Raw genomic sequence first — 23,878 nt, 5'->3', positions numbered from 1 at the left:
GGGGACCTGCCTCTACCCTCCTCCTGTCCGACCAGCCCTCTCCAGCGCTGGGCTGGGCTGGGAATTAAGACGTCCCCAGCCAGGACGCTGCGTGCCAGTCGGTTGTGTCCCCAGCTCGGTGGCGGGAAGGCACGATCCACATCTCTGCCAGCCAGGCTGGGCTCGGGGCTCCGGGCGAGCCGGGCAAACCCGGACAGCAACCGAGCCGGCCACCAGGAGGGCAGGATCCGGCAGGTGCGAGGGGGCGGGAGGTGGAAGGAGCCCGGGGAGGATGAGGGTGAGGATGGAGATCCCGGGGCAGCGCGGGCGCGGTGCCGGCAGCGGTGCGGGCAGGGACAGGCAGCGGGGCTGCCACGGACCACCGTGCGGGGCGTGGTGTCCCCCCCCAGCGCCGCGGTGGTGCGGCCCGGCCCCCCCCCCTCCCGGCGGTGGTAGCGGCCGGTGGCAGCGCTCGGTCCGGTGCGGGGCCGGTGCGGGGCCGGTGCGGGGCCATGACGCTCTTCGGCAGCGGGGACGCGGGCTGGAGATGTGAGTACCGGCCGGATCTGGCCCTCATCCCCCGCGGGATCGGCCCTCCTCCCGCACCCCTCCCCCGGGAGATGCTCCGGCACCAGGATGCTCGCCCGGCACTGGCAGCCCTGCCCGAGGCGGGGGGGTGTCCCCCTGCAGCCTTCTGGTGCCTCTATCGCCCCCACCCCGGGCGGGGATGCCTCCCGGGTGCCCTCCATCGCCGTACCAGTCCCTTCCCAGGGCTGGGATGGCCTCCCGATACCGGGATACCTGGTTCTCCCCATGCCATGACCCCCGGGACAAGGATGCACTCCCAGTCCTGGGACGCCCCCTCGTTACTGTTACCTTCAGGACAGGAATATATCCCCACACTACTGGGATGCCCCCGTGCAATTCCCTCCTATCTCAGGGATGTCCTTCTAGCTCTGGAATGTGCCCCTAACGTTACCCCTAGGTCAGGGAAGTCCTCCCGGTGCTGGAATGCCCCCATGCCACTACCCCCGGGTCAGGGGTGTCCTCCCAGGACTGGGATGCTGTCCCAAACATTATTCCCCCATACCATTACTCCCTAAGGGCAGGGATGTTCTCCCAGTACCCTTCCAGGGAGGGGAGCCCAGACAGGGGGAATGGCCCTGGGTGATGGAGCCCTGCTGGCCGTGACCCCTGCCCCAGCAGGACAGTGCCCTCGGTGCAGGTGGCCTGTGACAGGGTGCCTGGCTGGGGTGCTGAGGTGTCTGTCCTGCTGGCAGGGGGTGGAGTGGATGTCTCTGCTGGGTGGGTGTGATGGGCTGGAGAGAGGGATGTCAGCAGCGGGCTCTGGCCCCGAGCAGTCCCTGGGAATCTGGCTGCACCCACGAAAAATCGGTGCCAGCATCACCTGGCATGCACAGAGCACTTTCCCCAGCTCACCCTGAGATCAGAGCCAGCCCACAGACTTCACTACACAAGGTGGCAGCCTGGAAAGCAAAGTGCCGGTTTCCTTCTGCTTGGATCTTTCTCAGAAACCCCCTTCCCTGTAGGGATGGAGGGAACCTTCATCTGGCAGATGCTGGGCTGGAGGGATCTGTGGCCAGTGTCCACGCTCCTGGGGAGGTCTAAACCTCTCTGATGGGACAGTGTGTTCCCAGAGCACTCAGGAAGCTTCCACATCTCACCCACCAACTCCTACCCCAGGGGCCAGAGAGGTTTTGGTGTCCCCCCAAAATCACAAAATTAAATCTATGGAGATGTCCATAAAGCACGGTATTGGTGCCTCTCAAATGTATGTGCAGAAAGGAGGTTCAAGCTGGCTTTGATGCGGATGTTGGCTGTGAAATCCTAACGAAGGGGTGAAGGGCATCGTCCCAGAGCTCCCCAAAATATGGCCCACCCACCCAGCAGGAGTGACAGCACAGGTGGATTCACCGCTGTGGTGGGAAATGTCTCTGTGGATTAATTACCCTCATCATCAGAGGTGCTTTCTGCCACAACCCTGGGCTGCTCCTGCCCTTCCCAAAAACCTAAATCTAGAGAGCTGACAGCCTCCTGCTTGCCCTGCAGATTTTCTGAAGTGCGACATCTCCAACTGTGAGAGGAGTGTGGCTGGGACCAAAGGAAGCCGGTGCCAGAGAGGATTCTGTGTGGGTTCATGCTCCTCCTCTCTCTCCCCACAGATCTGGACATGGCCAGGGAGCCCAAGCCGAGCCGGGCCAGGCTGGGCCAGAAGAGGCAGCACAGCAGCAGCCTGTACCAGTGAGTGCTCGTGTGTGGGCTGGGGTGCTGGGGACTGTCCCACACCTGGCTCCCCTTCCCCCCTGCTCCCCATCACTCACACCCCTGACTATTCCAGCTGGCAGGTGTTAAGTCTGAGGGATGTCCCTGCCCCATCCCAGTAGGGCTCTTGGCCACACAGGTGCTGGCTGGAGTCCTTGCTGGGCCCCTCCTGCTGTGTGTCACCAGTGGGGTGTGGGGATCCCCCCTCCCCACACGAAGGCAGTGAGAGAAGAGCAGAGCCCTGTGATCTCCACGCCTGTTACAGGTGTTGCTCTCCTTCAGGAATGGCTTCACACTGACAGAGGGCAGGTTTAGGCTGGACATAAGAAGGAATCCCTCCTGCTGGTGAGGCCCTGGCACAGGCTGCCCTGGAAGTGGCATCCCTGGAAGTGTGTAAGACCAGGTTGGATGTGGCTTCCTGGTCTAGTGGAAGGTGTCCCTGCCTGTTGCAGTGGGGTTTGGAATGAGATGAGCTTTAAGGACTCCTCCAACCCAAACCATTCCAGGATTCCACGATTCCCTCAGTCTGTTGCAATTGTGGCATTTAAATGCTGTTCCTCAGGGACAGACACCCCTGCAGGAGCCCATAGGGGTGATGATGGCCCTGAGGATGGCAGTAGGTGATGGTGATGGTACTGATGATAGTAGAAGAGCAGGTCCCTATCCCTGCACACTTTTGTCTCCCCCCCTCAGTGGACTTGTGGTGATGGGAGGATCAGAGCCGGGTTCCTCTGCCTCGTAAGAGCTCTTTTGCAAACGCCCTGATTGAACTAATTGCTCTGCCTGTTGCCATGGAGCTGAAGGGAGGCAGCACTGGAGGGCCGGGACTGCTTGGCCCCCTTGGGCGCTGGAGCGTGGCAGCCACTGCCTTTGCTCTTCCCAGGGGATTCTCTGAGCCAAGAGCTGAGCCAGGAAACCCCTTGCTGTGTCCCTAGCTGCCCTAGATCCCAAGACCAGGTGTCCTGCAGCGCCATCAGTTCTCCCACGGCACAGGGTGTCCTGTGGCATCCCCACCCCTTTCAGTGTGGGCTCCGTGCAGCAGCAGCAGCCACCGGGGCGGGAACCTTCCCTGTGCCCCACGTGTGGGTTGGGACACCTCTCTGTCTGCCCCTTCCCTGCTTTCCCAGGACAGGCTGTGACCTTCCTCCCCTGGTGACAGGCAGGAGTTGGGGATGCAAAGGACACTCCATCCCTGTCACAGCAACAGAAACTTGGAAGGCAGCAAATCTGGACCAAAAGCTCCCAGAATAGACCCCAAGGATTGCGCCTCACGTGCAAAGCACAGGAGCAGGCGGGTCACCAGTGCCCCCAGTGTGCCCTTACCAGGAGGGCTGGTGCCTGTGGGCTGTGCCCTGTGCAGGTGACTTCTGAAGAAGGCAGGGTGGCAGCAGGGCAGCACACACGTGGAGTCAGGGACTGTGGGGTTTAGCAGCCAGGGCACTCTAAAGGCAGCCTCCTGAGGCCAGACCCTGCTGATGCTGCCCAGGGGGCTCTCACCATCCCTCCCAACACCCTTATTTCCCGCGAGAAAGATTCCTGCCAGGGCACAGCCACCTCCCAGGGCATGCTGCAGCCCAGGCAGCTTGCACAGGGATCCTCCGGGATGTCTCCTGCTTGGGGGGGGGTTGGAGGCTGGGTGGGTGTCTCTGCCCTCCTGTGCCCGCAGTGATTGCTCCACAGTGACCCACGGAGCAGGTGACGTGTTCTCCTCTCTCCCCCTCCTGCAGCAGTAACTGTGACCTGGACTACGATCGCTACAGGGATGACTTCCCGTACCGGTGAGTGTGGGGTGTTCCAGGAGCGGGATGAGCTGAGCACGTGTGGGTTTGGGGTGTGTGATTGGATCTCTGATCGTGGAAAAGCAGGGTGTGTCCCTGGGCATCTGTCCCCTGCCTCCAAGAGAGGCTCTGTGGTGTTTCCCCACTTTGAGGAGCTGCAGCTTCTGCAGGCTGGGGGCCTGGAGAGTGGGCACATGGGGCATGTGGGCAGGGCAGTGCCCACACTGGGGGTCCTTTCACCACACAGAGACCCACAGAGCTGCTCTCTTGGCTGGCAAGGGGCACTGCTGCACCCCCTAAGGTTGTGCTCGTGCCTCTGTGCTCTTGTGCCCTTGCAGGGTCTACGAGTACCAGAAGATCCCGCCCCTCATTAACCGCATCCCAGTCAAGACCAGACGGACTCACCTGGGAGCAGGAGGAAAGAGCAGCCTGAGTCCCCAGCCCGGGACGAGGAGCAGCACCAGCTCCACGGGGGGACGGACAAAGTGTAAGTGTGACAGAGCTGGGAGAAAGAAGAGGCTCAGCCCTCACGTCTCGGTGAGTGCTGACCCTGCTGCTGTGAGTCCCCAGCTCCAGCAGACACAGCCTGGGCTGCACTGGGCTGGTGACTGTCCCCTGGGTCCGTTCCTGTTCCCCAAGGATGTCTGGTGAGGAGTATATTTCATAGAGGAGAATGCTGCAGAGGGGGGAATGCTCCAGAGAGTGGGATGCTCCAGAGGTGTCCTCCTTGCTCTGGGTGGGCTCCTCACGACTCCTCTCCCTGCAGTGCGAGCCGAAGAGCTGCACTCCATCAAGGGGGAGCTGAGCCAGATCAAGGCACAGGTGGACAGTCTGCTGGAGAGCCTGGACCGCATGGACCAGAGGAGAGAGCGTCTCACGGGTGAGGGGACGGGCCCAGACCCTCCAACACTCATGTGTCCGTGCTGGGCAACCTGAGGGCACACGCGAGCCTGGACCCTGAGCTGGCTGTAAGGGGTCCCTCCCTGTGTGGCCAGGTCATTCCAGAGCTGGCTGGGCAGGTTTCCTACATCCTTCCCCTTCCCTGGGCTGGGGAAGTAAAAAACCAGCCCTTTGGCACAAGGGAAAGCAGTGAGGACAGGGCTGATGTTTGCACAGGTACCCCAGATTTCTGTTGTCTCTGCCTTTGCAGGGTCCAAGGAGAGTGAGAGGAAGAGGGCAGAGCCAGGGACAGAGTCCCCATCCCCAGCAGGAGAGGGGTCACGGGAGTCACGGGGGAAGGAGGGGACGGGAGCTGACGGGCACAGTGACCTGCGCAACATCGACAGCGCCGAGGAGAGCACAGACACGGAGGAGACGGTAAGAGGAGGGCCAGATCCTGTGCTGGGCTCTCTGCTTCCCTAAAACCCACCCCTGCTTGCTGGTGGGGGATGCCTGGAGTAGATGAGAGGCTCCACCAGGGTTGCCCAAGCCATTCCAGCTGGGTGCCAGGGCTAAAACTGCCGGTGCCTCTGGGCACTCTGCAGCAAACCCCTGGGCGTGAATCAAGGCTGCACTGAGGCTGCACAAAAGACCCTCAGAGCAGAAATACCTTTTATCAAAGGTGCTGCTCCCCCACCCACATACCCCAGCTGGCTGTGGGACCCCGGGGATCCCCGTGCTGGGCAGGGCACTGGATTTTACCCTGCTGACAGCACAAAGGACAACCATGCCATGTGTTTCTCCTCACAGGTGAAAACCCACATGTCAGATCCCGAGAGGAGCCAGTAGCCGGACTGGGACGCTGTGGCCCTCCCGTGTGGCCAGTCCTTCCCAGCTTGTGTTGATTATTTCTTTTGAGGTTTCCAGCCACGCACAACACGAGGTGCCCGCTCCTGGCACAGCCATCCCCTGCCGCCGGCAGCCCCGTGTCCCACCCCGGGAGTTGCTGGCAGGCTGGGGTGAGAGAATTTTTTGTGTTCCAGTGCGCTTGTTTTCTTTTTCCTCCTGTTGTCAGACCTAGGGTTAAGCAGAGGTAGCCAGGTGAGGGAGGGCAGGAGTGAAAACAAACAAATAAAAAGGACCATGTCCCAGAGGAGCAACCCAAATCCCACCTGGCTTGGTGCCAGCACCGCCTCACCCAGAGGGTGCTGTGGGGCACAGGGAAAGCAGCCCGGGGCTCCCATCCCTATGGCACAGGTCACATCCCAACCATCAGACCCCGCTGGGAATTGGTGCAGCAGGCACAGGCACAGCCCGTGGCAGCTTTCTGAGCCACCATAGGAAGGAGGAACCACCCTAAGCCATCTCCATGAGGTTTTTGCAGGATTTGGGGATGGTGCCACACCTAGCTCTGATGCGAGCTGCACAACCAGCAGCGGGGCAATGCCAACCCGATCGCTCCCATTCGCCCCTGCTCCCAAATGTGTTTTCCTTACTGGTTTTCCACGGGCTGTTCTTGTCCAGGCATCACATTTGCAGTCAGCAGGACTCCTGTGAGAGCTTTACCAGGGCCCCTCACCTGCACCCGAGGAGTCCTGGTCCCCCCGTACCCCCCAGCGTCAAATTCCGTGTCCCTCATTTCTTGGTTGTCCTTCTCTCACTGGTAGGAACTTGTTCTGTATTTCTAATTTGCTCTGGTAAAAGAGTGTACCGTGTTGGAAAGAAAAATAATTTGTATTTCTTTACTCTGGTTATTTAACTCTGGTGCAGTTTCTAACTGTCTGAAGTGCTCATTTAATTTTTGTACCCAATTCCGTGTGCTGCCAGACACAGTCCCTGGCTTTCCCTGATGCTGCCTTTCCTGCAGCTCTGCCCTGTTTCCCACTGGAAAATACCCAGAATATTCCCTACCAGCCCACCACGGTGCAGCTGGGCAGACAGGACTGGCTGCTGTGCTCCATCCCCAGGAATAACCAGACCCCAAGGCAGTACCCAGGTCTCCCTGCACCCCTCAAGGAAGGACAGAGGGAGAAGAAGCAGGGGGTGACCCCAATCATGGAAGTGTATCCTTCCACCTCTGCCCTTGGCTAGCAGAGGCCCCAGCAGAGCCGTGCAGGCAGAAGACTCACCAGAAAATAAACGATTTATTACTATGAAAAAACCCCAACAAAACACAACTCTGCTGCCCTGAAGCACTGCCTGGGCAGGAGGCCCAAGGGACATGCAGTCCATGCCACGGTGTGGTCCCTGCCCAGGGGTGACTGGACCCTGCCTGCATGGATGCTTGTGGTGGGGAGCTCAGCGTGAGGGTCTCAGCCTGGTGCCAGGACCACCCCAGGGTGAGACATGGGGTCCCTGCAGTGCCAGCAGCACTTGGAGGGATCCAGCAGCACGCCAGGCTGTTTGGGCCCTGCAATGCCAGTTAGGAACGTTCTGCCACGCGGTGACTCCTCAGATACGCTTTTGGGGGCTCTCCAGTGGTGTGGGGGGTGTAGATCCAGTGTCCTTCATCAGAGTTCTTGGGCCTTCAGCTGTGTGAGCAGCACTGCGGGATCTTTGGCAGCACAAGGGCTGGCTCAGGAGGGTCTCCAGCAGCACGAGGCATGGAACAGGCTGGGTCCAGGGTCTCTGGCAGCATGAGGTGTGGAACAGGCTGGGTCCGTGGTGGTCTCCAGTAGTTATAATTAAACTTAATAAACTCCTAATGTTCTGAAAGTAAACTTATTTCAATCCCCAACAGCGAGGCGCGGATCAGGCAGGCTCCAGGGGTCTCCGGCAGCACCTGAAGGCAGCTTGGACGCGCTCTGGGTGACGATCCCGTGCTCAGACCGGGGCACCCGTGTCTCACGGGCGCTCAGGCCACGGAGGCAGCGGCAGCAGCAGCAGCAGCAGCATCGCGGCGCTGGGCGGCCCGCAGGAGGCTCTGCCGCAGCACCGGGTACTGCCGGTGGCAGCCGTCGAGGCCGAGCCGCAGGGCCTGTGCCCAGTCCTCGGGGGGGCCGCCCTGGCCGCCGCCCAGCACGGCCGACACCTGGTTGAGGGCGGGCAGCAGGGCGAGCGTGAGGCGGGCGGCGGCGCGGCGCTCCTCGGGCTCCGCGGGCTGCAGCATCCAGGCGGCGGCGGTGGTGGAGGTGGCGGCGGGCGGGCGGCAGAGCGCGCAGCCCACGGCCAGGTCGAACATCTCCACGCCGGCGTCCGCCAGCGCCAGGGCGGCGGCGCTGACGGCGGCGGCCAGCGCGGAGCCCCCGTCCTGCAGCAGCAGCGCGCTGACCGCCAGGCGGGCCCGCGGGTACCGGCCCAGCCGCACCGCCGGCTCCAGCGCCTCCCGCAGCGCCGCCGCCGCCTCCCGCTCCGCCTCCCGCTCCGCCAGCCCGCCCGGCCGGCCCCGCGCCCCGCGGCCCGCGAAGGGCGCCCGGCGGAACTCGCACAGCAGCCGGCCCGGGCCGGGCTCGGCCGCCTCCCGCGGGCCCCAGGCGGCGCAGAGCACCTTGGTGCCGCTGCCCAGCTCCACGTAGGCCGAGCCCTGGGCCTGGCTCAGCAGCCCGGCCCGCGCGAACAGCGGCCGCAGGGAGCAGGGGTCCCGCGGCGCGGCCCCCGCGCCCTCCTCGTCCTCATCCTCGGCCGCGAGCGCTGCCCACAGAGCGGGCGGCTGCGACTCCTCCGGGCCGCACAGGCGGCGGTGATCCAGCGGCATGGTCGGCGGCGAAGGGCGGGCACGGGGCGGGGACAGGGAGGAGGCGGCGACCGGCACGGGCTGTGACGCGCAGGAGGAGGATCCCATCCCATCCCATCCCATCCTCCCATCTCGCTCCCCCAGCAGAGCAGGGTCGCAGCGAGCAGGGCAGGGAACCTTTATTGACAGGAAAACCGCGCAGGGGACAGACAGGAGGAAAAGGGGGCCGGGGACCCCCGCTTCGGTCAGTTCTTCAGCTCCCCCAGCCGGAGCCTAGCAAAGTCCGTGGCCAGTTTCAAGGCTTCCTGCAGGCAGCCCACGTTCTTGCCCGTTGCCTGTGCAGAGATGTCCTTCCCACCGCCTTTGCCGTCCATCAAGCCAGACACCTCCTGCACCCACTGGCTGGCCTTCAGGCCCTTATTTGCAGTCTCCTGGGCAGGGAAAGAGAAAAAAGAACCACTGGTCAGCACTGAGGGAAGAGCAGATGTCTCCCTGCCCCATGCCTCCCACCCTGTTAAGCTCTGACTCTTCTTCCCCATTTGCACAGCACAACCCTTTCCTCACACTTCTGCAGCCTGGTGATAAGCCAGAGCATGAAGGTTGTGGCTCTGGCCAAACCCAGATCAATGCTGGCCGTGGAGTGTTAGATAGTTCCTGCCTAGAGGCTGCACCTCCAGAAAGGCTCAGGGAAAGGCAGTCTCAGCATTACCTGGGGTACCTGACACAGGCAGGTGATCCTGCCAGCTTCGTTATCCACAGCGAAGAGCATGGCAGCAGTCTGGGGGGAGTTAGTCTTGAAGAGCTTCAGAGATTCATTCAGGGCCTGTAAGAGAAAAAAATCACTGCAGCACATCTTCCCTGCACTCACACCCAGCTCACCTCCAGCCCCCATGACACCCACGGAGAACTCAGGGATCTGGACTTGCACAAAACCAGCCAGCAGCACCTTGCTGTGCTCCTCCTCCCCAACACAAGCCATCTTCACATCCCTCACAGTGTAGAAGCCTTGGCAGGTGACACAAGCCCTGGCTGTGTCCCCTGAGGCAGGAAGGAGAAACTGCCTTTATTTCTCCACCTTTGGTTATCCAGGAACTGGCAGAACTTGCCCCAGAGTGAACCTTTCCCAAGTGTACTGGCTGCAGGGGAGAAAGCTCCCCCCAGCAGGAGGGAGCAGCTGTTCCAAAGCGACTCAGGAGAACTCAAAAAACAGCATGAAGAGGATGAAAGGGTTAACAGACAGAGCAGGCACATGGGAAGAAACAGGGAGACTGCCATGTCTCCTGCTATTCCCAAGGAGAGCAGCATCCCTTGTTCACACAGAGCACGATATAGCACAGAGCAGGTCCTCTGGCAAGCAAAGCAGCGCTGCTCTGGGTGGATTGGGAACATGCAGCTCCCCAGGCTGCCAGCACTGCCATCCCCTGGGATGCACCCTTCTGCCAGGGAGAACACTGCCATGGCACCCACTGCGAGCGTGGGCATCACAATGACGCGGAGGGCCACAGAGAGAGAGCAGGATCAGCTCCAAGACTCCTGGAGCGGAAATTTCAACAGGGCATTAAAACCAGAGCGGTCCAACCCCAGGCACGATCAGTCCCCGCTGCCTGGCACTTGCTGGGCTCAGCACTGCGGTACAGTGCACACGAGGGAGCTGTTATTCCAGCAGAAACCCCCTGGAAAGAAGCTTGTGTGTGGAGGAGGGAAGGAACAGACTCAGCCCTGGCTGTGGCTGACAGTGCCCAGGAGCTGGGGGGCAGCTCTCTGCCCGGCCCTGTCCACACACACAGCCCAGGACAGCTGATCTGCAGGGGCCACAAACATCATGACTTCCACTGCTTGGAGGAGCTGCAGTTCTGAGTCCCTCAAGCCTGCATTTCAGTGTTGGGACTGCTGAGGGATACAATGGCACTTCTGTTGGGGTTCCTATCCACCAACAGGTCTGGAAGCTCAACAAGTGGTCAAGACCCCACCCACCCCTGCAAACTCATTTGTTAGCACAGGAGGTGGGATGAAGAGAATGCCCCAGCATTCCCTTCCCCTCCTCAGGTATGGCAGGTGTGAAGAAAGACAGCTCTGCAGCACTGCACTGCCTCCCTGAGTGAGCAGAGACGACCCAGCTGTTCCTCAGGCACAAGGAAGGTTGTTGAGGAGAAACCAGGCCTTCCCATACCTTTGCTGAGGCTCCATTTTCCATTTCCATGATGACCCATGGCTGATTAGGGTGACTCTCAATGACTTGCTTGGTCTTCTCCAGCACCTGAGGACAACAGTGGTCAGACACTAGAGCACCCATAGTGTGTATGGACACAAGAACCACACAGGTAGAGCTTCCCCTGCAGGTACAGAGGCCCCCAAGGTGCCCAAACACACCCACAGCCCAGCCTGGACCAGCCTCACACTGTGGAGTCAGGACCAAAATATTTTGGCAGGTGGGTGCGTGGCCTGCAAGGCAGCAGCAGTGTTGTCTTTTAAATCTTCCTCCAGAAAACTCCAGTGGGATCCAGGAGGAAGAAGCCTGCACCCAGGGGCACCCCTAGATCTAAGACACATGCCACGCTTCAACCCAGGGAGCAGGCAGGGAGGTAGCCGTGCTCTGGGAGGGAGCAGGAGAGGCTGGAAGGCTGAGCAATGTGAGGGGTGTCCCCACAGCTCAGCTCCCTTCCACAAGGGACACAAGCAGAGCTCCCAAGGGAGAGCCCTGCAGCCCTCCCACGCTATCCTTTATTCCAGCCCAGGGCTCACCCGTTTCTGGATGTCGGCTTTACTTGCACGGTCCAGGTCATCCATAACTTTCTTCAGTGCTTTAACAGCCTCTCTCAGCTCATCTTTCTGCCACTGTGGGATAACAGCAGTGGCCAGAGTCTGCAAAAGAACAGGTGCAGAGGGTTGAAGGTACCAGCGACCACAGCCAGGAGATGCTGCACCTCATGAACCTCAGTGCCTCAACTGGCAGAGCCCCCTAAGCCCTGCTCCTCTCCCAGTGCCAACAACCCAGACAGGAGGTGCTGGTTGTAGCACCCATGGGATGCAGGGCTGTCAGACAGGAGCAGGAAGGTGAATATGGGCCTCATTAATGCAACCCAGTACTGGCAATCAAGATCCCATTCACACTGGGGAGGCAGAGCACTGCTACCATCCTCACCTCACCGAGATCCGCGATCTCCTTCTGCACATCCTTGTTGGGAGCTGTCTGGACCTTCACCTTGGCCTCCAGGGCTGACAGCAGTTTCCTGAGGCTCTCCACTTTCCTGAGGGCCTAGCAGAAAACAATCCAGGTTAAATCAGGCAGGAAGATCGAGCAGGCTGGGCTCTTGACGACTCCAGGGTGAGAAGGGGTGAGGAATGATGGCATGCCCCAAGATGGAGCTGAGTAACTCCTCCAGAAGACACAGAGCCAAAGCAGGCAGCACTTGACCAGAAGCAGGGTGTGATGTTGGCAGACAGGCCCCAGGACTCTTTCTTTGCCAGAAGCAAAAGAAAGATCCTCAAAAATGGAAATTATCTCCCCTATAAACCCTTTTCTCCCACTCTAGGAAGCACCAGCCCAAGCAAGCCCAGGATCTGCTAGCCCAGCAGCAGAGGACTGGGTTCTCAGACTTCACCACTCTCCTGCCAGCCTTGCCAGCTGCTGAGAGCTCTACATCTGCAGCCCACTCTGCTAAGCAACCTATTCTTCTGTTCCCAGAGCCTGCCACACTGATACAACACCTACAGCCGAGACTTCTCCCCTTCTTCCCTGCTCTCTCTGACTGTAGCACAGCAGGGGCCTCCAGCCCAGCCTCTGCCAACAACAGTACCCTTTTCCCTGAGTCCCTCAGACAATGCTCCCTGGTGCTGACAGGGATATTGTGCAAATTCAAACAAAAGGAACTCTGGCATAGGGTTAGTATGTGGAATTTCAGAGGATCTCTCCTGCCTCCCCTTACCTTCCGAGCTTCAGCCCCGGTGACTGCAACTATCCTCCGAATGCCTTTAGCAATGGCTTCTTCTGAAACAATCACAAAGGGGCCAGCGTGGCTGGAGTTCTGCAAGTGCCTTTGGAAAGAACCCAGACAGACCCACAGGAGAGAGTTAGAAGTCCACCTCTCATCTCAGCAGGAATCAGGACAGAAACAAGACCACCACTGTGTCAGGGAGATGCAGCAAGTGTGGGGACAGGCAGAAAACCCAACCAAGCTGCTAAAAGCAAATGAGCGAGGAAAGGGTGGCAAGGGCTGTGCTCCCAGCACTGCCAGAGACCCTGCCTGTAGGCAGGGCAATACAGGCAGGTAAAGGCTGATTTTAAAAATGGATTGACTGAGGAGTGGGAATGCAAAGGCACATCACCACCACCTCCAGCCCTGCCCTGGCTGTGCCCTGCATGTACCCACAGCACTCCCAGCAGAGACCAGGCTCCACAGGGACTCCTTATCAGCCTTCCCCGGCCTCTCCAGATACTCACGTGCCTCCACAGAACTCAATTGAGGTGATGGAGCCCCCAGGGCCAGAGGGGTCAGCCAGCAGCTCCTCCACAGGGATGCCAATCGAGACCACACGGACAGGATCGGGGTAGGTCTCGTCAAAAACTGCCCGCAGTCCTTGGATAGCTTTGGCTGCTGCGAGAGGACAGTCCTTGGCATACACAGTCTGCAGAGGACAGGAAAGGGATGTGGGTAAGAGCAGGTCCTATCAGCTCTGACTGAGGACCCACATTCCCTGGGAACCCTGACTTTCTCTGAAACATGCTAAAAGTGGAGCCTTGTGCCTCACCCAAGCTGGGGTTTGCTGAACTGCAAGGATTCCAAAGGCATTGGCACATGTCCCATGTTCAAAACTCCCAATACCACCTGTTCAGACTCCCTGTGCTACTGTACATGCAAATGGTTCCAAGCACAGACTCCTGAGCAGAGCATAGTGTCCTGCAGGCTCTGCTCTGACACAGGCCTGGCACCAGACAGAGCAACTCTCTTGCCATGGGTGACGCATCACCGGGTTGTCTGGGTGTATGCTGTAAATCCAGCCAGGCCTGCAAAACTTCTCTGCCAAACTTCCTGGCTCTTGTAGCTAATGGGAACACTGCAACCCTAGATAGGGCCTGGGACCAATGAACAGAACAATCCACATGGCGTTTTCCTGCTCAAAACCCTCTGAGGTGATGCCAGGCTGTGCACAGAAGACTCCTGCATGCTGAACTCCCAGCATCCCAGATCATCCAAAAGCCAGGTGTACAACCTGTCAGCCGCACCCACCTTTGACTCTTCGATCATCTGGTTGGCAATCCCTTCGACTTGCTTGATTTCCTGGGTGGACAGGGCTCCCTTGGCTGTGAAGTCGAAGCGCAGCCTGTCCGGTGCCACCAGGGACCCCCTCTGGTCGGCCTCGCCCAGCACTGAGCGCAGGGCGAAGTTGAGGATGTGGGTGGCCGTGTGGTTGCTCATGACCGGCCTCCGCCTGGCCTGAGGGAGGAAGCTCCTGTTAGGTGGGTCCCTGCACTGAGGAGCCACCACGGCCTCCAGCAGGTGAAGGGCAGGCTGATGCCCTCCAACAGAACCCTAAACCAGCTCAGGAGACCAGAAAACAACTGACCACACTTGCTGCCCTGGAGCTTCAGCTAAGGGAGCAGGGCGCTCCCCACCAAATTTGTGTAAGGTTTTTCCCTGGCAATCTCCTGCCTGGAGGGAGGACAAGGACAGACCAGGTCTGCCTCCTGGTAGGAGAAAGCCAGGTGCCAAGCAGGAGAGGCCTGGAGTCAGCCAGGCACTGCTTGATCGTGTGCTGCAGGGAGGGCAGGCCTCAAACATCAGGCCCCCAGAGCGGCACTGATGAAAAGGAAGGAGACAAAATCCACAGGGAAAAGAGACGAACCCATGTGTTACACCATGTCTTACCTCGTCAATAGACAGGAGGACCTGATCTCCCACTTTCAAGCTCCCATACAGAGTTCCTATGTGGAGCACGTAGCCTCCTCTGACCTGCACGTTCTTCACAGTGAATTCTGTTTTCTGTACAAAGAGGGAAATGCCCCATGTGAGCAGGGCAAGAGGCCACGGGGAGACAAACCATCTAGCCAGAGGTCTGAGCTGCCACTGGAAAGGTCCCAGCTGAGAGCCAGAGAGGGTGTGTGCTGGAGAAAGACAAGTGTCCCCGGGCACAGCACACAGCAAAGCAGAGAAGTGAATGAAGGTGGGGCACAGAAAGAGCTCTCCACCTCAGCTCCCCATCATGGCTTGAGAGCACTGCCCTCGGGCAATCCCAGCACCACCACCACAGGCAACAGCAGCACAGAGTCCACTTCCCTGAGAAGCGAGGGGAACAAAACTCCAGCACATCCGTGCCACGCTGCACCCCCAGAAAGGAAACCCGGGCAACAGCTGACACCAGACACAGATAGGAAATTGCTGGAGCTTGCTTGGCCCCTTCTCCCCCTCTGCCCAGGCCCTGGGGTCAGAGTGAATCTAGCAAAAAGCTCTCAGGCCCACTCACATCCTCCCTGCTGTCGTCATCCTTGACCATGTAGCCCTGGTCATAGATCTGCCCACCCTGCTCGGCGTAGAAGCAGGTCCGGTCCAGCACTATCCCACACTCCTGGCCAGTGGACACCTCCTCCACAAACTTCTTCTCCCTGCGGATGGCTTTCACCGTGGCCACCAGGCTCCCGAAATCTGTCACCAGGATGACAGGCAGCGTCAGTAAAATAGGAAAACCTTGCAGACACCACATGGGAGCAGAACTTCATAGCAACATCTCCCAGCTACTGGCAGATCATGGCAGCTACCACATTTGCAGAGGGTAAGGAGAAAGGAGTAAAGCAACAGTAAGCTGGGAATTTCATTCAGTGCCCTCCAAGGCAGGGGCTGTCACTGCCTTCCACACCTATGTAGTGAAAGTCAGAAGCGCACATGGCTGTGAGCCTGCAGCCTCCTCAATCTCCACCAAATCAAAGAATTAGCATGAAGAGCCACAGCAAACGAGCCAAGAGCCCCCTAACAGGCCAAGAAGAAACTGCAGTCTTCTGCAGCAGTGGCCAAGCAGCAGCTGACAAACACCAACATAGGAGTGTGGAGACACAAAGCTGCAAGGAACAGGAATCCCCTTAACTTGGAAAAAACTGACAGTCTGTCCTTCCCTTTCCCTGCTTTGTAACAAGCAGGCTATTCACCTGCACACCCTTCCACTCCCACCTCCATGTCCCAAGAAAAGGTGAGCCCAGAGGGGGTCTCTTTGAGGTACATGCCAGGGAAGGTTCAGCAGCAGCAGATGATTCTGAGAAGGTGTTTTCATACCATAGGTACCGCTGGCATCCGAAGCATAGCTGTATTTTGGCGAGTCATCGGTCACCTCCAGCCCTTGGGCCCTTAGCTCTTCGATGGCATAGATGTCCAGCATGAGGAGATCCTCCCCTCCAGCTCCCTTGCCTTGGGATTTGAGCTGCCAATGAGAAGCATCAACGTCTGAGAAAACCCCCCTCAGCTCCAGCCAACGCACACCGGCCTAGCTGCACATCTCACTCGCACCCCTGAGAGCTCTGTGGTTTAGAGCTCTGCCCTGGGAAGCTGTGTGCCAGCAGCTGGAGTGCTCCTGTCTTTTCTGGCTTCAGAAGGCAGTTCCAGCATGCAGACCAAGTGGGCATGAGCCCAGCGAGGGAAAGGCAAGTACCCAGCTGGTCAATGCCTCTCCCCTCCGCTGCAGTAAACGTGCTGTGAGAGGCACTCAGGCTGCAAACCTGCCTGTACACTCAGACAGGGGTAAATTCCCTAAGCAGAACAGGCCAGCAGGTAAGTGCTCTGAGCACTCCACTATCTCTGTTTGAAGGCTGAGCTCAAGGCCCCACGCTCTGCTAGTGAGAAAAACCAAACCCAGCTGTACAGAAAAGACATGTCCCACAACAGCTGCCGTTGTCTCGGTGTTTCCCACAGGACACTGGGGCACATGGGGTGTGAGCAGACTCAGTAAGAAATGCACCTACCTGTGCATTTTTCCGCTCTTCCTCAAAGCCCTCCATGTCCACAACGAGGCCCTTCTCCTCTGCAATCAGCCCAGTGAGATCCGCAGGAAAACCGTAGGTGTCGTACAGCAGCCAGGCAGTGTCACCTGCAGAGACAGGGCAGAGCAGTCAGCTCTCACGTTCCAAAATACACTGCTCCCTTCCCTGCTCTCCACTGGCTCTGTTCCCACACAGCTGGCTCTGTGTTACGGCAGGACAGCAAACAGGTCTGGAGAACATGACCATCCAAAAGGCTCCTCCCTGACAGCACAGGGCTCTGGGCAGCTTAGAAACCTGAGCAGGTGAACCACCAGCACAGGTGGCTCAGCTCTGAGAGATGTCTTTTACCTCCAACTCTGTCCCATACCTTCCACCACCTCTAAGTTCCCAGCCCAGTGGAGCGCTGATGTGATCGCAAATAATAAATGCCTTTTGTTGCATCCAGACAGAAGTCACAGCCTTACCAGGGATGATTTTACTGTCCCCCAGGCTCTGGATCTTCCTGTCCAGGATGCGACGTCCTCTGCTCAGTGTTTTCAGGAACTGATCCTCTTCTTCATTGATAATGTCCTTCACCATATCTGGGTCTTTCTTCAGCTCAGGAAAGGCATCTCCCTGCAGACCCAAGAGGATGAGCCCTTCAGCATGGAGATCCACACACCTCAGCAGAGGAACTAACTCTTCAGCAGATACAGAGGAGCAGGAGAAGAACTTACCAGTGACTGCACCACCACATCAACCAGAGTAGCAAAGAAACCCTTGGGGGCATTGAGCTTCTCGTGGGAGTAACGCACGGCCCGTCGGAGAATCCGCCTCAGCACATACCTAGGGAACAGCAGAGCCCCCATGCAAATGTTACACCTCTGAGTTGTTCTCAGGGCTCCACCAGCATCCACCCACCAGCACCCCCTCCCAGTGCTGCCCGTAGATCAGAACACAAACTCACAGAGTGTCAGTTTATGCGGTGCTTTATTCAGGGCCCGGGGTCCCTGTGGACTCCTGTCCCAAGACAGGTACCCAAAGACCCACATTTTGAACGCATCTTTTATACTATTTTCCAAGCAAGGTTACATGATTGGTTTTACATTTCACAGGAGACATAGCAGTTAAACATAAACTTACATATCACTTTGATTATATTCAAGTATTAATCCATTTACCTAACTGTAAACATCGTATAATTAAATCCCACCACCAGATTACATCCTATCTCTAGTTGCAAATTTTTCTTGTCTCGGTTCTACTTGACTTATTGTTTCTTTTTGGTCAGCACAGCCTTAATGTCTAAGCAGTCCTAACTTAGCTCTGACATGCCCTGACTTGTTTCTGGCAGGGGTCTTTTCAGGCCTATGCTCCACACTGCAACACCAGGACCAGGAACACAGGGTTCTTTTCCCACAGCAGCTGCTCAAAGCAGCAGCAAGGCACAGGTGAGGTGCCAGGCCCCAGCTCTCTGACCCAAACTCACTCTGTGCTTGCTGTGAGTCCAGTGGCACCCACAGCACAGCCCCCCCAGCCCAAACTTCCTTGCTTTTTAACAGCAACACTGCACCAAGCAGGGCTTTGTGCCTGTCTGCCCGCACTGATCCTTTCCAGGGGCTGGCACAGCAGCACTGGTGCTCACAAGAACCCTCAGACCTTTGTGTTGTGGTGTTTTGGGCCAACCTTACCACAGGGATTCAAGTACCAAATATCCTGAGCACACAGTCTGCTCTCCACTGCTTTAATGCCACAGACACAGGAGATCCCAGAGCCCACAGGGAAGCTGTGCTGAACAGAATGGGAGTGGTAGCACTGCAGCAGCTCCTTCTTACCCTCTGCCAGTGTTGTCAGGCCTGCCCCCGTCCGAGAGGGCCAGGGTGATGGTCCGGGCGTGGTCGGCCAGCACGCGGTAGGCCATGTCTATTCCGTCAGCATCCTCGGCCCCCACCTGCCCCTGGTACGGCCTGGCACCTGTGCCCTGAGCAGAGAGGGGAAGGCAGTGGGCAAAGGGGGATGATTACAGACACTGGGGGCCAGCACCATGGCAGAATGACAGGGAAGGGCCTCAGGAGCCAAGCCCACCCCACTGCCGGCAGCCACGGAGGAGGAAGACTCCTCTGGAAAGAGGTGACTCAGTGAAGCCAGGGAAGGTGGGAAGCTGTGGGCTCTGCGTGGCACTACAGCCTGAATTTCCTCAGCAAAGCACAAACCTGTGGGGCTCAGAGCAGCTGGGAAAGCAGAGATCGCCCCATCTGACCAGCCCCAGGCATCTCCCCAGGGATTCAGGGAAAGGATACAGCTGGATCAGGCTCCAGTTCCTACCTTTTGGATGGCTTCAAAGTAAGGAAGGAAAAGGTCAGTGTCATAGTTGGACATCTTGTTCTGCAGGACAGAGACCAGCCTCTCCAGGCCCATCCCAGTATCAATACTTTTCTTAGGAAGGGGTTTCAGTGTCCCGTCAGCTTCCCTGCCAAAGGAAGATGAGTTGTTATGGATGGGGGCTCTGCAGGTGGAACCCCATCTCTCTCCTCATCTCCATGAAATTTGGTTCCATCAGATTGATGACACAAGCCCATACACAAGCCACACAAAGGACAACTGTGATAAAATATAATTAACAAGACCATCAGTAACAACTCAGACCCAGAGCAGGATGGCACTTATTCCTTACTGAATTCCTGGTAGATAAACGGGAGAAAATACTTCTAGTTTGTTCCCAAAGGCAGTGTGACTGATCCCTTCTGTACAGGTGGGTCAGGGGGACAGAGCATCACAACGTGCACAGCTCCTGGACCACTGGGAATGGTGAGCAAGCCAGGGGCTGGAAGCAGGTCTGGCTCACCTGTTGAACTGTATGAACACCAGGTTCCAGATCTCCAGGACGTTGGGGTCATCCTGATTGACCAGGTGTGAAGCATCTCTGTCCCCGATCCGGTCGTAGTGGATCTCGCTGCAAGGGCCACAGGGGCCTGTGTCTCCCATTTCCCAGAAGTTATCCTTCATATTGCCAGGCAGAATCCTGCCCTCAGCCAGCCTGCAACAAGAAACTTACTGAACAGCAGAGACTAACAGCAAGGCAAGAATTCCCCAAACCAAGGGCTAGACCAGAGAAACCTCAGCTCACTAATTCCCTGGATGAGATGATGAATTCTTACAGCCTAAGCCTTGGGATCACTGCTGAGAGGGATCAAGTGAACACTGGCACCTGTCCCAGCTGGAGGCAGAGGCTTACACAACACCTCAGTGAGGCCACCAGCAAGGAGACAGGGATGGGATGGAGCATGGCACCTACAAGGAAAGGCTGAGAGAACTGGAATTGTTCAGCCTGGAAAGAAGGCTCTGGGATCACCTTGTTGAAACCTTTCAGTACCTAAAGAGGGCTACAAGAAATCTGGAGAGGAACTCCAGCTTTAGAAGGGCATGTAGTGCAAGGAAGAGGGCTTTAAACTGACAGAGGACACTTTAGACCACACATTGGTAAGAAATTCTTCCCTGTGAGGGTGGGGAGGCCCTGGCACAGGTTGCCCAGAGAAGCTGTGGCTGTCCCATCCCTGGAAGTGTCCAAGGCCAGACTGGACGAGGCTTGGAGCAACCTGGGACAGTGGAAGGTGTCCCCTGGGTGTTGGAACAGGATGAGCTGTAAGGCCCTTTCCAAACCTAACCATTCCACGGTTCTAGGATTCCATGGTCTCCTCAAATGCTGTCAGCAGCAGCACACAGGGTAAGACAGCCCATCCATCTGGCCCAGTGGGGCACCTGTTAAGCTTACACCAGAGATTTTGAAGCCAGAGCTCCCAGTATCTTGTATCTAATAGCAGAACTTCCCTTTGGTTTCAAAGCTCCACCACCCTGCAAACACTATTTGTGACACTTCAACTTTGCTAAAACATCCTGCCACATGTGATATGTTCTGCCACATAACACATGCCATCACAGTGTCACAGAAATATTTAGGCTGGAAAAGACCTTCCAGATCATCAAGTCCAACTGTTACCCCAGCATTGCCAAGCCCACCACTAGACAGTGTCCCAAGTGCCACAGCTACACAGCTTTTGAGTCCCTGCAGGGATGGTGACTCCACCACTTTCCTAAGCAGCCTCTTCTGTTTCTGTGAAGAATTTTTCCTAATATCCAAGCCAAACAAATTACTATTGCTCATCAAAACATGCACCTTCCTCACTGAAAGGCCTTACCCCAAGTCCAACCAGATCTGCTTGCACTCCAGGTCTGGCTGCAGCCCTGCAGCCTCATTTCCCCCAAAGTAAGTGACATAGAGTCTTTCAGCAGGAATGCCAAACTCCTTGGTGAGAAGTTCCAGTGCCAGTTTACAAGCGAGTTCCTGCAGAAGGAAAGATGAGGTCAGCAAGTGAGTGCAAAGACAGCTTCTCTTCAACATCCAAAGTACTGGCCACTGTAGGTACCAGCAGGTGAAGACCCAAAAACTTTCCCACCTTTGACATAAGAGGCAAATGAATATATGTAGTGAACAGGGCACAAGAAACATCTCAAATGACTTTCCTGATGCAGCCAAGTAAACTCCTAGCATGTTCACTGCCTCCAAAAAGCCTTTCAATTCTGCTGTTGTTTTCTATTAACATCCTCCTTCTGACTTTGAACACTACCCTATCAAGAAGCTTGGGAAAGGGCATCATCACTGTATGATCACTCCTGTCTGAAGGTCCACCATAGTTGCACAGCACATGTAACTCCCCACAGCTCCAGGACAACCCCAAAAACCTCTGTCTGAGGACTCCAAACTAGCAGAGTTAACTTAATCAGCTTTGTAAACCTTAAGTAATTAATCTCAAATCATTCTGCAGGGTCGGGGCAGCTTCCAACCTCATTTATCCCAGAGGAGCCACACGCACCTCTGTGCCAAAATATTCTCTTTCCTCTTGGCAACCGCTGTGCTGAGCTCACAGAGATAAATTTGTGCCGGAGATTCAGCCAGCCTGCTTTACCTTGAAGTAATCCCCAAAGGACCAGGACCCCAGCATCTCAAAGAAGGTGTGGTGGTACACATCTTTCCCCACGTCGTCCAGGTCGTTGTGTTTGCCCCCTGCTCGGATGCACTTCTGAGTGTTGGTGGCTCTGCTCAGTTTAGCCAGCGGGTGCGAGGGGTCGATAGTGTTGAGGAAGATGGGTTTGAACTGAGAGGAGAGAAAAAAGGGCAACTCAGAAAAGCACTCAGAGCCTGTTTCCAAATGTTGTAAGCAACAGCACGGCAGTGTGTGTCACCTGTGTGACAATATCACTGACCTTTCAGAAACAAACCTGCTGCTCCTGCCTGTGGCAAGGCTGCAGCACTGCCCAGAACTCAGCACTCACACACACACATGTTCCTGGAGCCCACCAAACCCTGGAACTTCCAAAGGGACTGGAAGCTGTCAGATTCCCAGTTGCCAAACCATAAAAACTGGGTGCTGATCTGCAGCACAGCCCTTGCCAGGAGGTCAGTCCCAAACTACTCTTTAAAGATGCCAGTAGCCATTTGTGCCAGGACTGGCTGCGGTACAAAGGGTCAAGGAAGGGAGTCTGGCAGAGCTCCCATCACAGGGACCTCTCTTCCAGTGCTCTTGCCAATTCTGTGAGGGCAGAGAGGACTCAACCAGACACACCAACCATCTCATTGTGACCAGATGGAAGACGGAGGAAATAACAATTTTCCACACAAAAAATGCCGCAAACAGGGTGCGTTCGTAAGGACCGCAGTGCCAGGGTGGGAAACCTACCTGATTCATACCAGCATTGGCAAAGAGCAGCGTGGGGTCGTCCAGGGGGATGGTAGAAGATGAGTGCACATAGGTGTGCTTGTTTTCCTTGAAGAAGTTGATGAAGCGCTGCCGGATCTGGCTGGCGGTGAGCGTGGCCTCCATCCTGAGCCTGCGAGTCACCGCTGTCCAAAGCAGGCGGCAGGGAAGCGGCAAGGCCTCAGTGCAGTCTGAAGAAACAACAACAAGCAAGGCTCTGACGTGCTGTTAGCTCACTCTGAACATGAGGATCATCGTCTCCATCTCCTGAAAGTCCCCCCACAGTAGGTACTCACTGACTCCTCAGTTCAACCATGCCCCAAAGAGCGCTGGCCCAACCTCAAACTTCCTCTCCCCCAACCTCCCTGATTTCAGGGCTCTGCATCAAGTTACCTGTTCTTTGAAAATGCATGGTTTTAAAATTGCAAATTCACGTGGACACTGAACTTAATATGTTGGGTTTGTGTTGCTGGGGACATGGATGGAGGGGGGAACTGCCAAGGTATCAAAGCCTTCAGGGTGATTAAATGGAAAGAGTGGGGAGACCTCATTGTGGCCTTTCAGTATCTGAAGGGGGCTTATAAAAAAAAAGAGCAACTTTTCACATGGGCAGATAGTGACAGGACAAGGAGAACAGTTTTAAACCGTAAAAGGAGAGATTTAGGTTAGATTCTTCTTGATGAGGGTGGTGAGGCCCTGGCACAGGTTGCCCAGAGAAGCTGTGGATGCTCCATCCCTGGAACTGTTCAAGGCCAGGCTGGATGGGGCTTGGAGCAACTTGATCAAGTGGAAGGTGTCCCTGCCCACGGCAGGAGGGTGGAATCTGATGAGCTTTAAGGTCTGTTCCAACCCAAACCATTCTGTGATTCTATAATTAAACCACAGAAGAGCCAAGTTCGGAAATGACCCCTGAATACCACCTTGTCCACCCTCCCTGCTCGAAGCAGGGACAGCTCATGGGATGCCCGGAAGCCTTTCCTGGGAGGACCCACATCCCCCCAGGCACCCCAGAGGCAGTGACAGCCTGCAGGGCAGCCCCGCCCGAGTGTCCCCGGGCGCACAGAGCTGTCCCTGTCAGCGGAGCGCAATGCAGATACGGAGCGGGGGGGATGGGGCGAGCTCCCAGCAGCCCGCTGCGGAGCGGAGGGACGGGAATCCCCCCCGGGAGCAGAGCCTGGGAGCAGTTCATTGAATCACAGAATTAAGGAGGCTGGAAAACTCCTTAGGGATCACCGAGCCCAACCTCGACGCTGGAGGAGGGAACGACCCGAGGAAGGAAGGACCGCGCACAGGGCCGACCAGGGGCTCTGCTCGGACATCGCCCGCTCTCCAGTGCCCGAGGAGGGGCGAGGGAAGCGCGGGGCCCGCCACCCCCTCCGCGGGCCCGGCTGGGGCGCGACCAGCGGCACCGCCACCGCCACCGCCACCATGCTCCCCCATTACCCTCCCTCCTGCCCTTCTCCCTTTCTCCCCTGGGCGCGGGGGTCCCGGGCGGGCCGTGGCGGCCAAACCCGGGGTGCGGATCCCCCGTGCCCCCCGGCCGTACCTGCGCGGCCGCCGCCGCCCCTCGCCCCTCACCGCCGGCCGCCGC

General features: G+C 57.4%; 3 protein-coding genes across 3 annotated transcripts; 1 reads left to right on the top strand and 2 right to left on the bottom strand.

The window, feature by feature from the left end:
* The first annotated feature begins 440 nt into the window (after positions 1–440).
* LOC126637778 (RNA-binding Raly-like protein) lies at positions 441–6,664 on the top strand. The gene is made up of 7 exons (XM_050311244.1): positions 441–528; positions 2,163–2,241; positions 3,990–4,040; positions 4,379–4,527; positions 4,807–4,920; positions 5,191–5,357; positions 5,730–6,664. The coding sequence occupies exons 1-7, from the start codon at positions 492–494 to the stop codon at positions 5,766–5,768; spliced, it is 636 nt and encodes a 211-aa protein (XP_050167201.1). The 5' UTR covers positions 441–491; the 3' UTR covers positions 5,769–6,664.
* Positions 6,665–7,044: 380 nt separating this feature from the next.
* EXOSC6 (exosome component 6) lies at positions 7,045–8,711 on the bottom strand. The gene has a single exon (XM_050311243.1). The coding sequence runs from the start codon at positions 8,698–8,700 to the stop codon at positions 7,774–7,776; it is 927 nt and encodes a 308-aa protein (XP_050167200.1). The 5' UTR covers positions 8,701–8,711; the 3' UTR covers positions 7,045–7,773.
* Positions 8,712–8,753: 42 nt separating this feature from the next.
* AARS1 (alanyl-tRNA synthetase 1) lies at positions 8,754–23,878 on the bottom strand. The gene is made up of 21 exons (XM_050311241.1): positions 23,834–23,878; positions 22,270–22,478; positions 21,499–21,687; positions 20,731–20,876; positions 19,380–19,571; positions 18,860–19,004; positions 18,370–18,515; positions 17,272–17,380; positions 17,020–17,170; positions 16,538–16,662; positions 15,855–15,999; positions 15,055–15,233; positions 14,460–14,573; positions 13,821–14,027; positions 13,034–13,218; positions 12,519–12,627; positions 11,735–11,848; positions 11,335–11,454; positions 10,763–10,849; positions 9,302–9,415; positions 8,754–9,023 (listed from the first exon to the last, which is right to left on the bottom strand). The coding sequence occupies exons 2-21, from the start codon at positions 22,411–22,413 to the stop codon at positions 8,838–8,840; spliced, it is 2,907 nt and encodes a 968-aa protein (XP_050167198.1). The 5' UTR covers positions 22,414–22,478; positions 23,834–23,878; the 3' UTR covers positions 8,754–8,837.

The sequence above is a fragment of the Myiozetetes cayanensis genome, unplaced genomic scaffold (genome assembly GCF_022539395.1).
Source record: "Myiozetetes cayanensis isolate MyiCay16 unplaced genomic scaffold, myiCay2020 scf16, whole genome shotgun sequence".
Lineage (NCBI taxonomy): Eukaryota > Metazoa > Chordata > Aves > Passeriformes > Tyrannidae > Myiozetetes > Myiozetetes cayanensis.
The sequence above is the reverse complement of the archived record's forward strand: the minus strand, read 5'-3'. Positions and strand labels throughout refer to the sequence as shown.

Coding starts and splice junctions, on each gene's coding strand:
- AARS1 (XM_050311241.1), bottom strand. CDS start 22,413: ATGGAGGCCACGCTCACCGCCAGCCAGATCCGGCAGCGCTTCATCAAC. Junction 16,663..17,019: donor GGACAGTAAAATCATCCCTG/GTAAGGCTGTGA, acceptor CTGTCTCTGCAG/GTGACACTGCCTGGCTGCTG. Junction 11,849..12,518: donor CCGGGGCTGAAGCTCGGAAG/GTAAGGGGAGGC, acceptor GTTTTCTGCTAG/GCCCTCAGGAAAGTGGAGAG.
- LOC126637778 (XM_050311244.1), top strand. CDS start 492: ATGACGCTCTTCGGCAGCGGGGACGCGGGCTGGAGAT. Junction 4,041..4,378: donor AGGGATGACTTCCCGTACCG/GTGAGTGTGGGG, acceptor GTGCCCTTGCAG/GGTCTACGAGTACCAGAAGA. Junction 4,921..5,190: donor GAGGAGAGAGCGTCTCACGG/GTGAGGGGACGG, acceptor CTGCCTTTGCAG/GGTCCAAGGAGAGTGAGAGG.
- EXOSC6 (XM_050311243.1), bottom strand. CDS start 8,700: ATGGGATCCTCCTCCTGCGCGTCACAGCCCGTGCCGGTCGCCGCCTCC.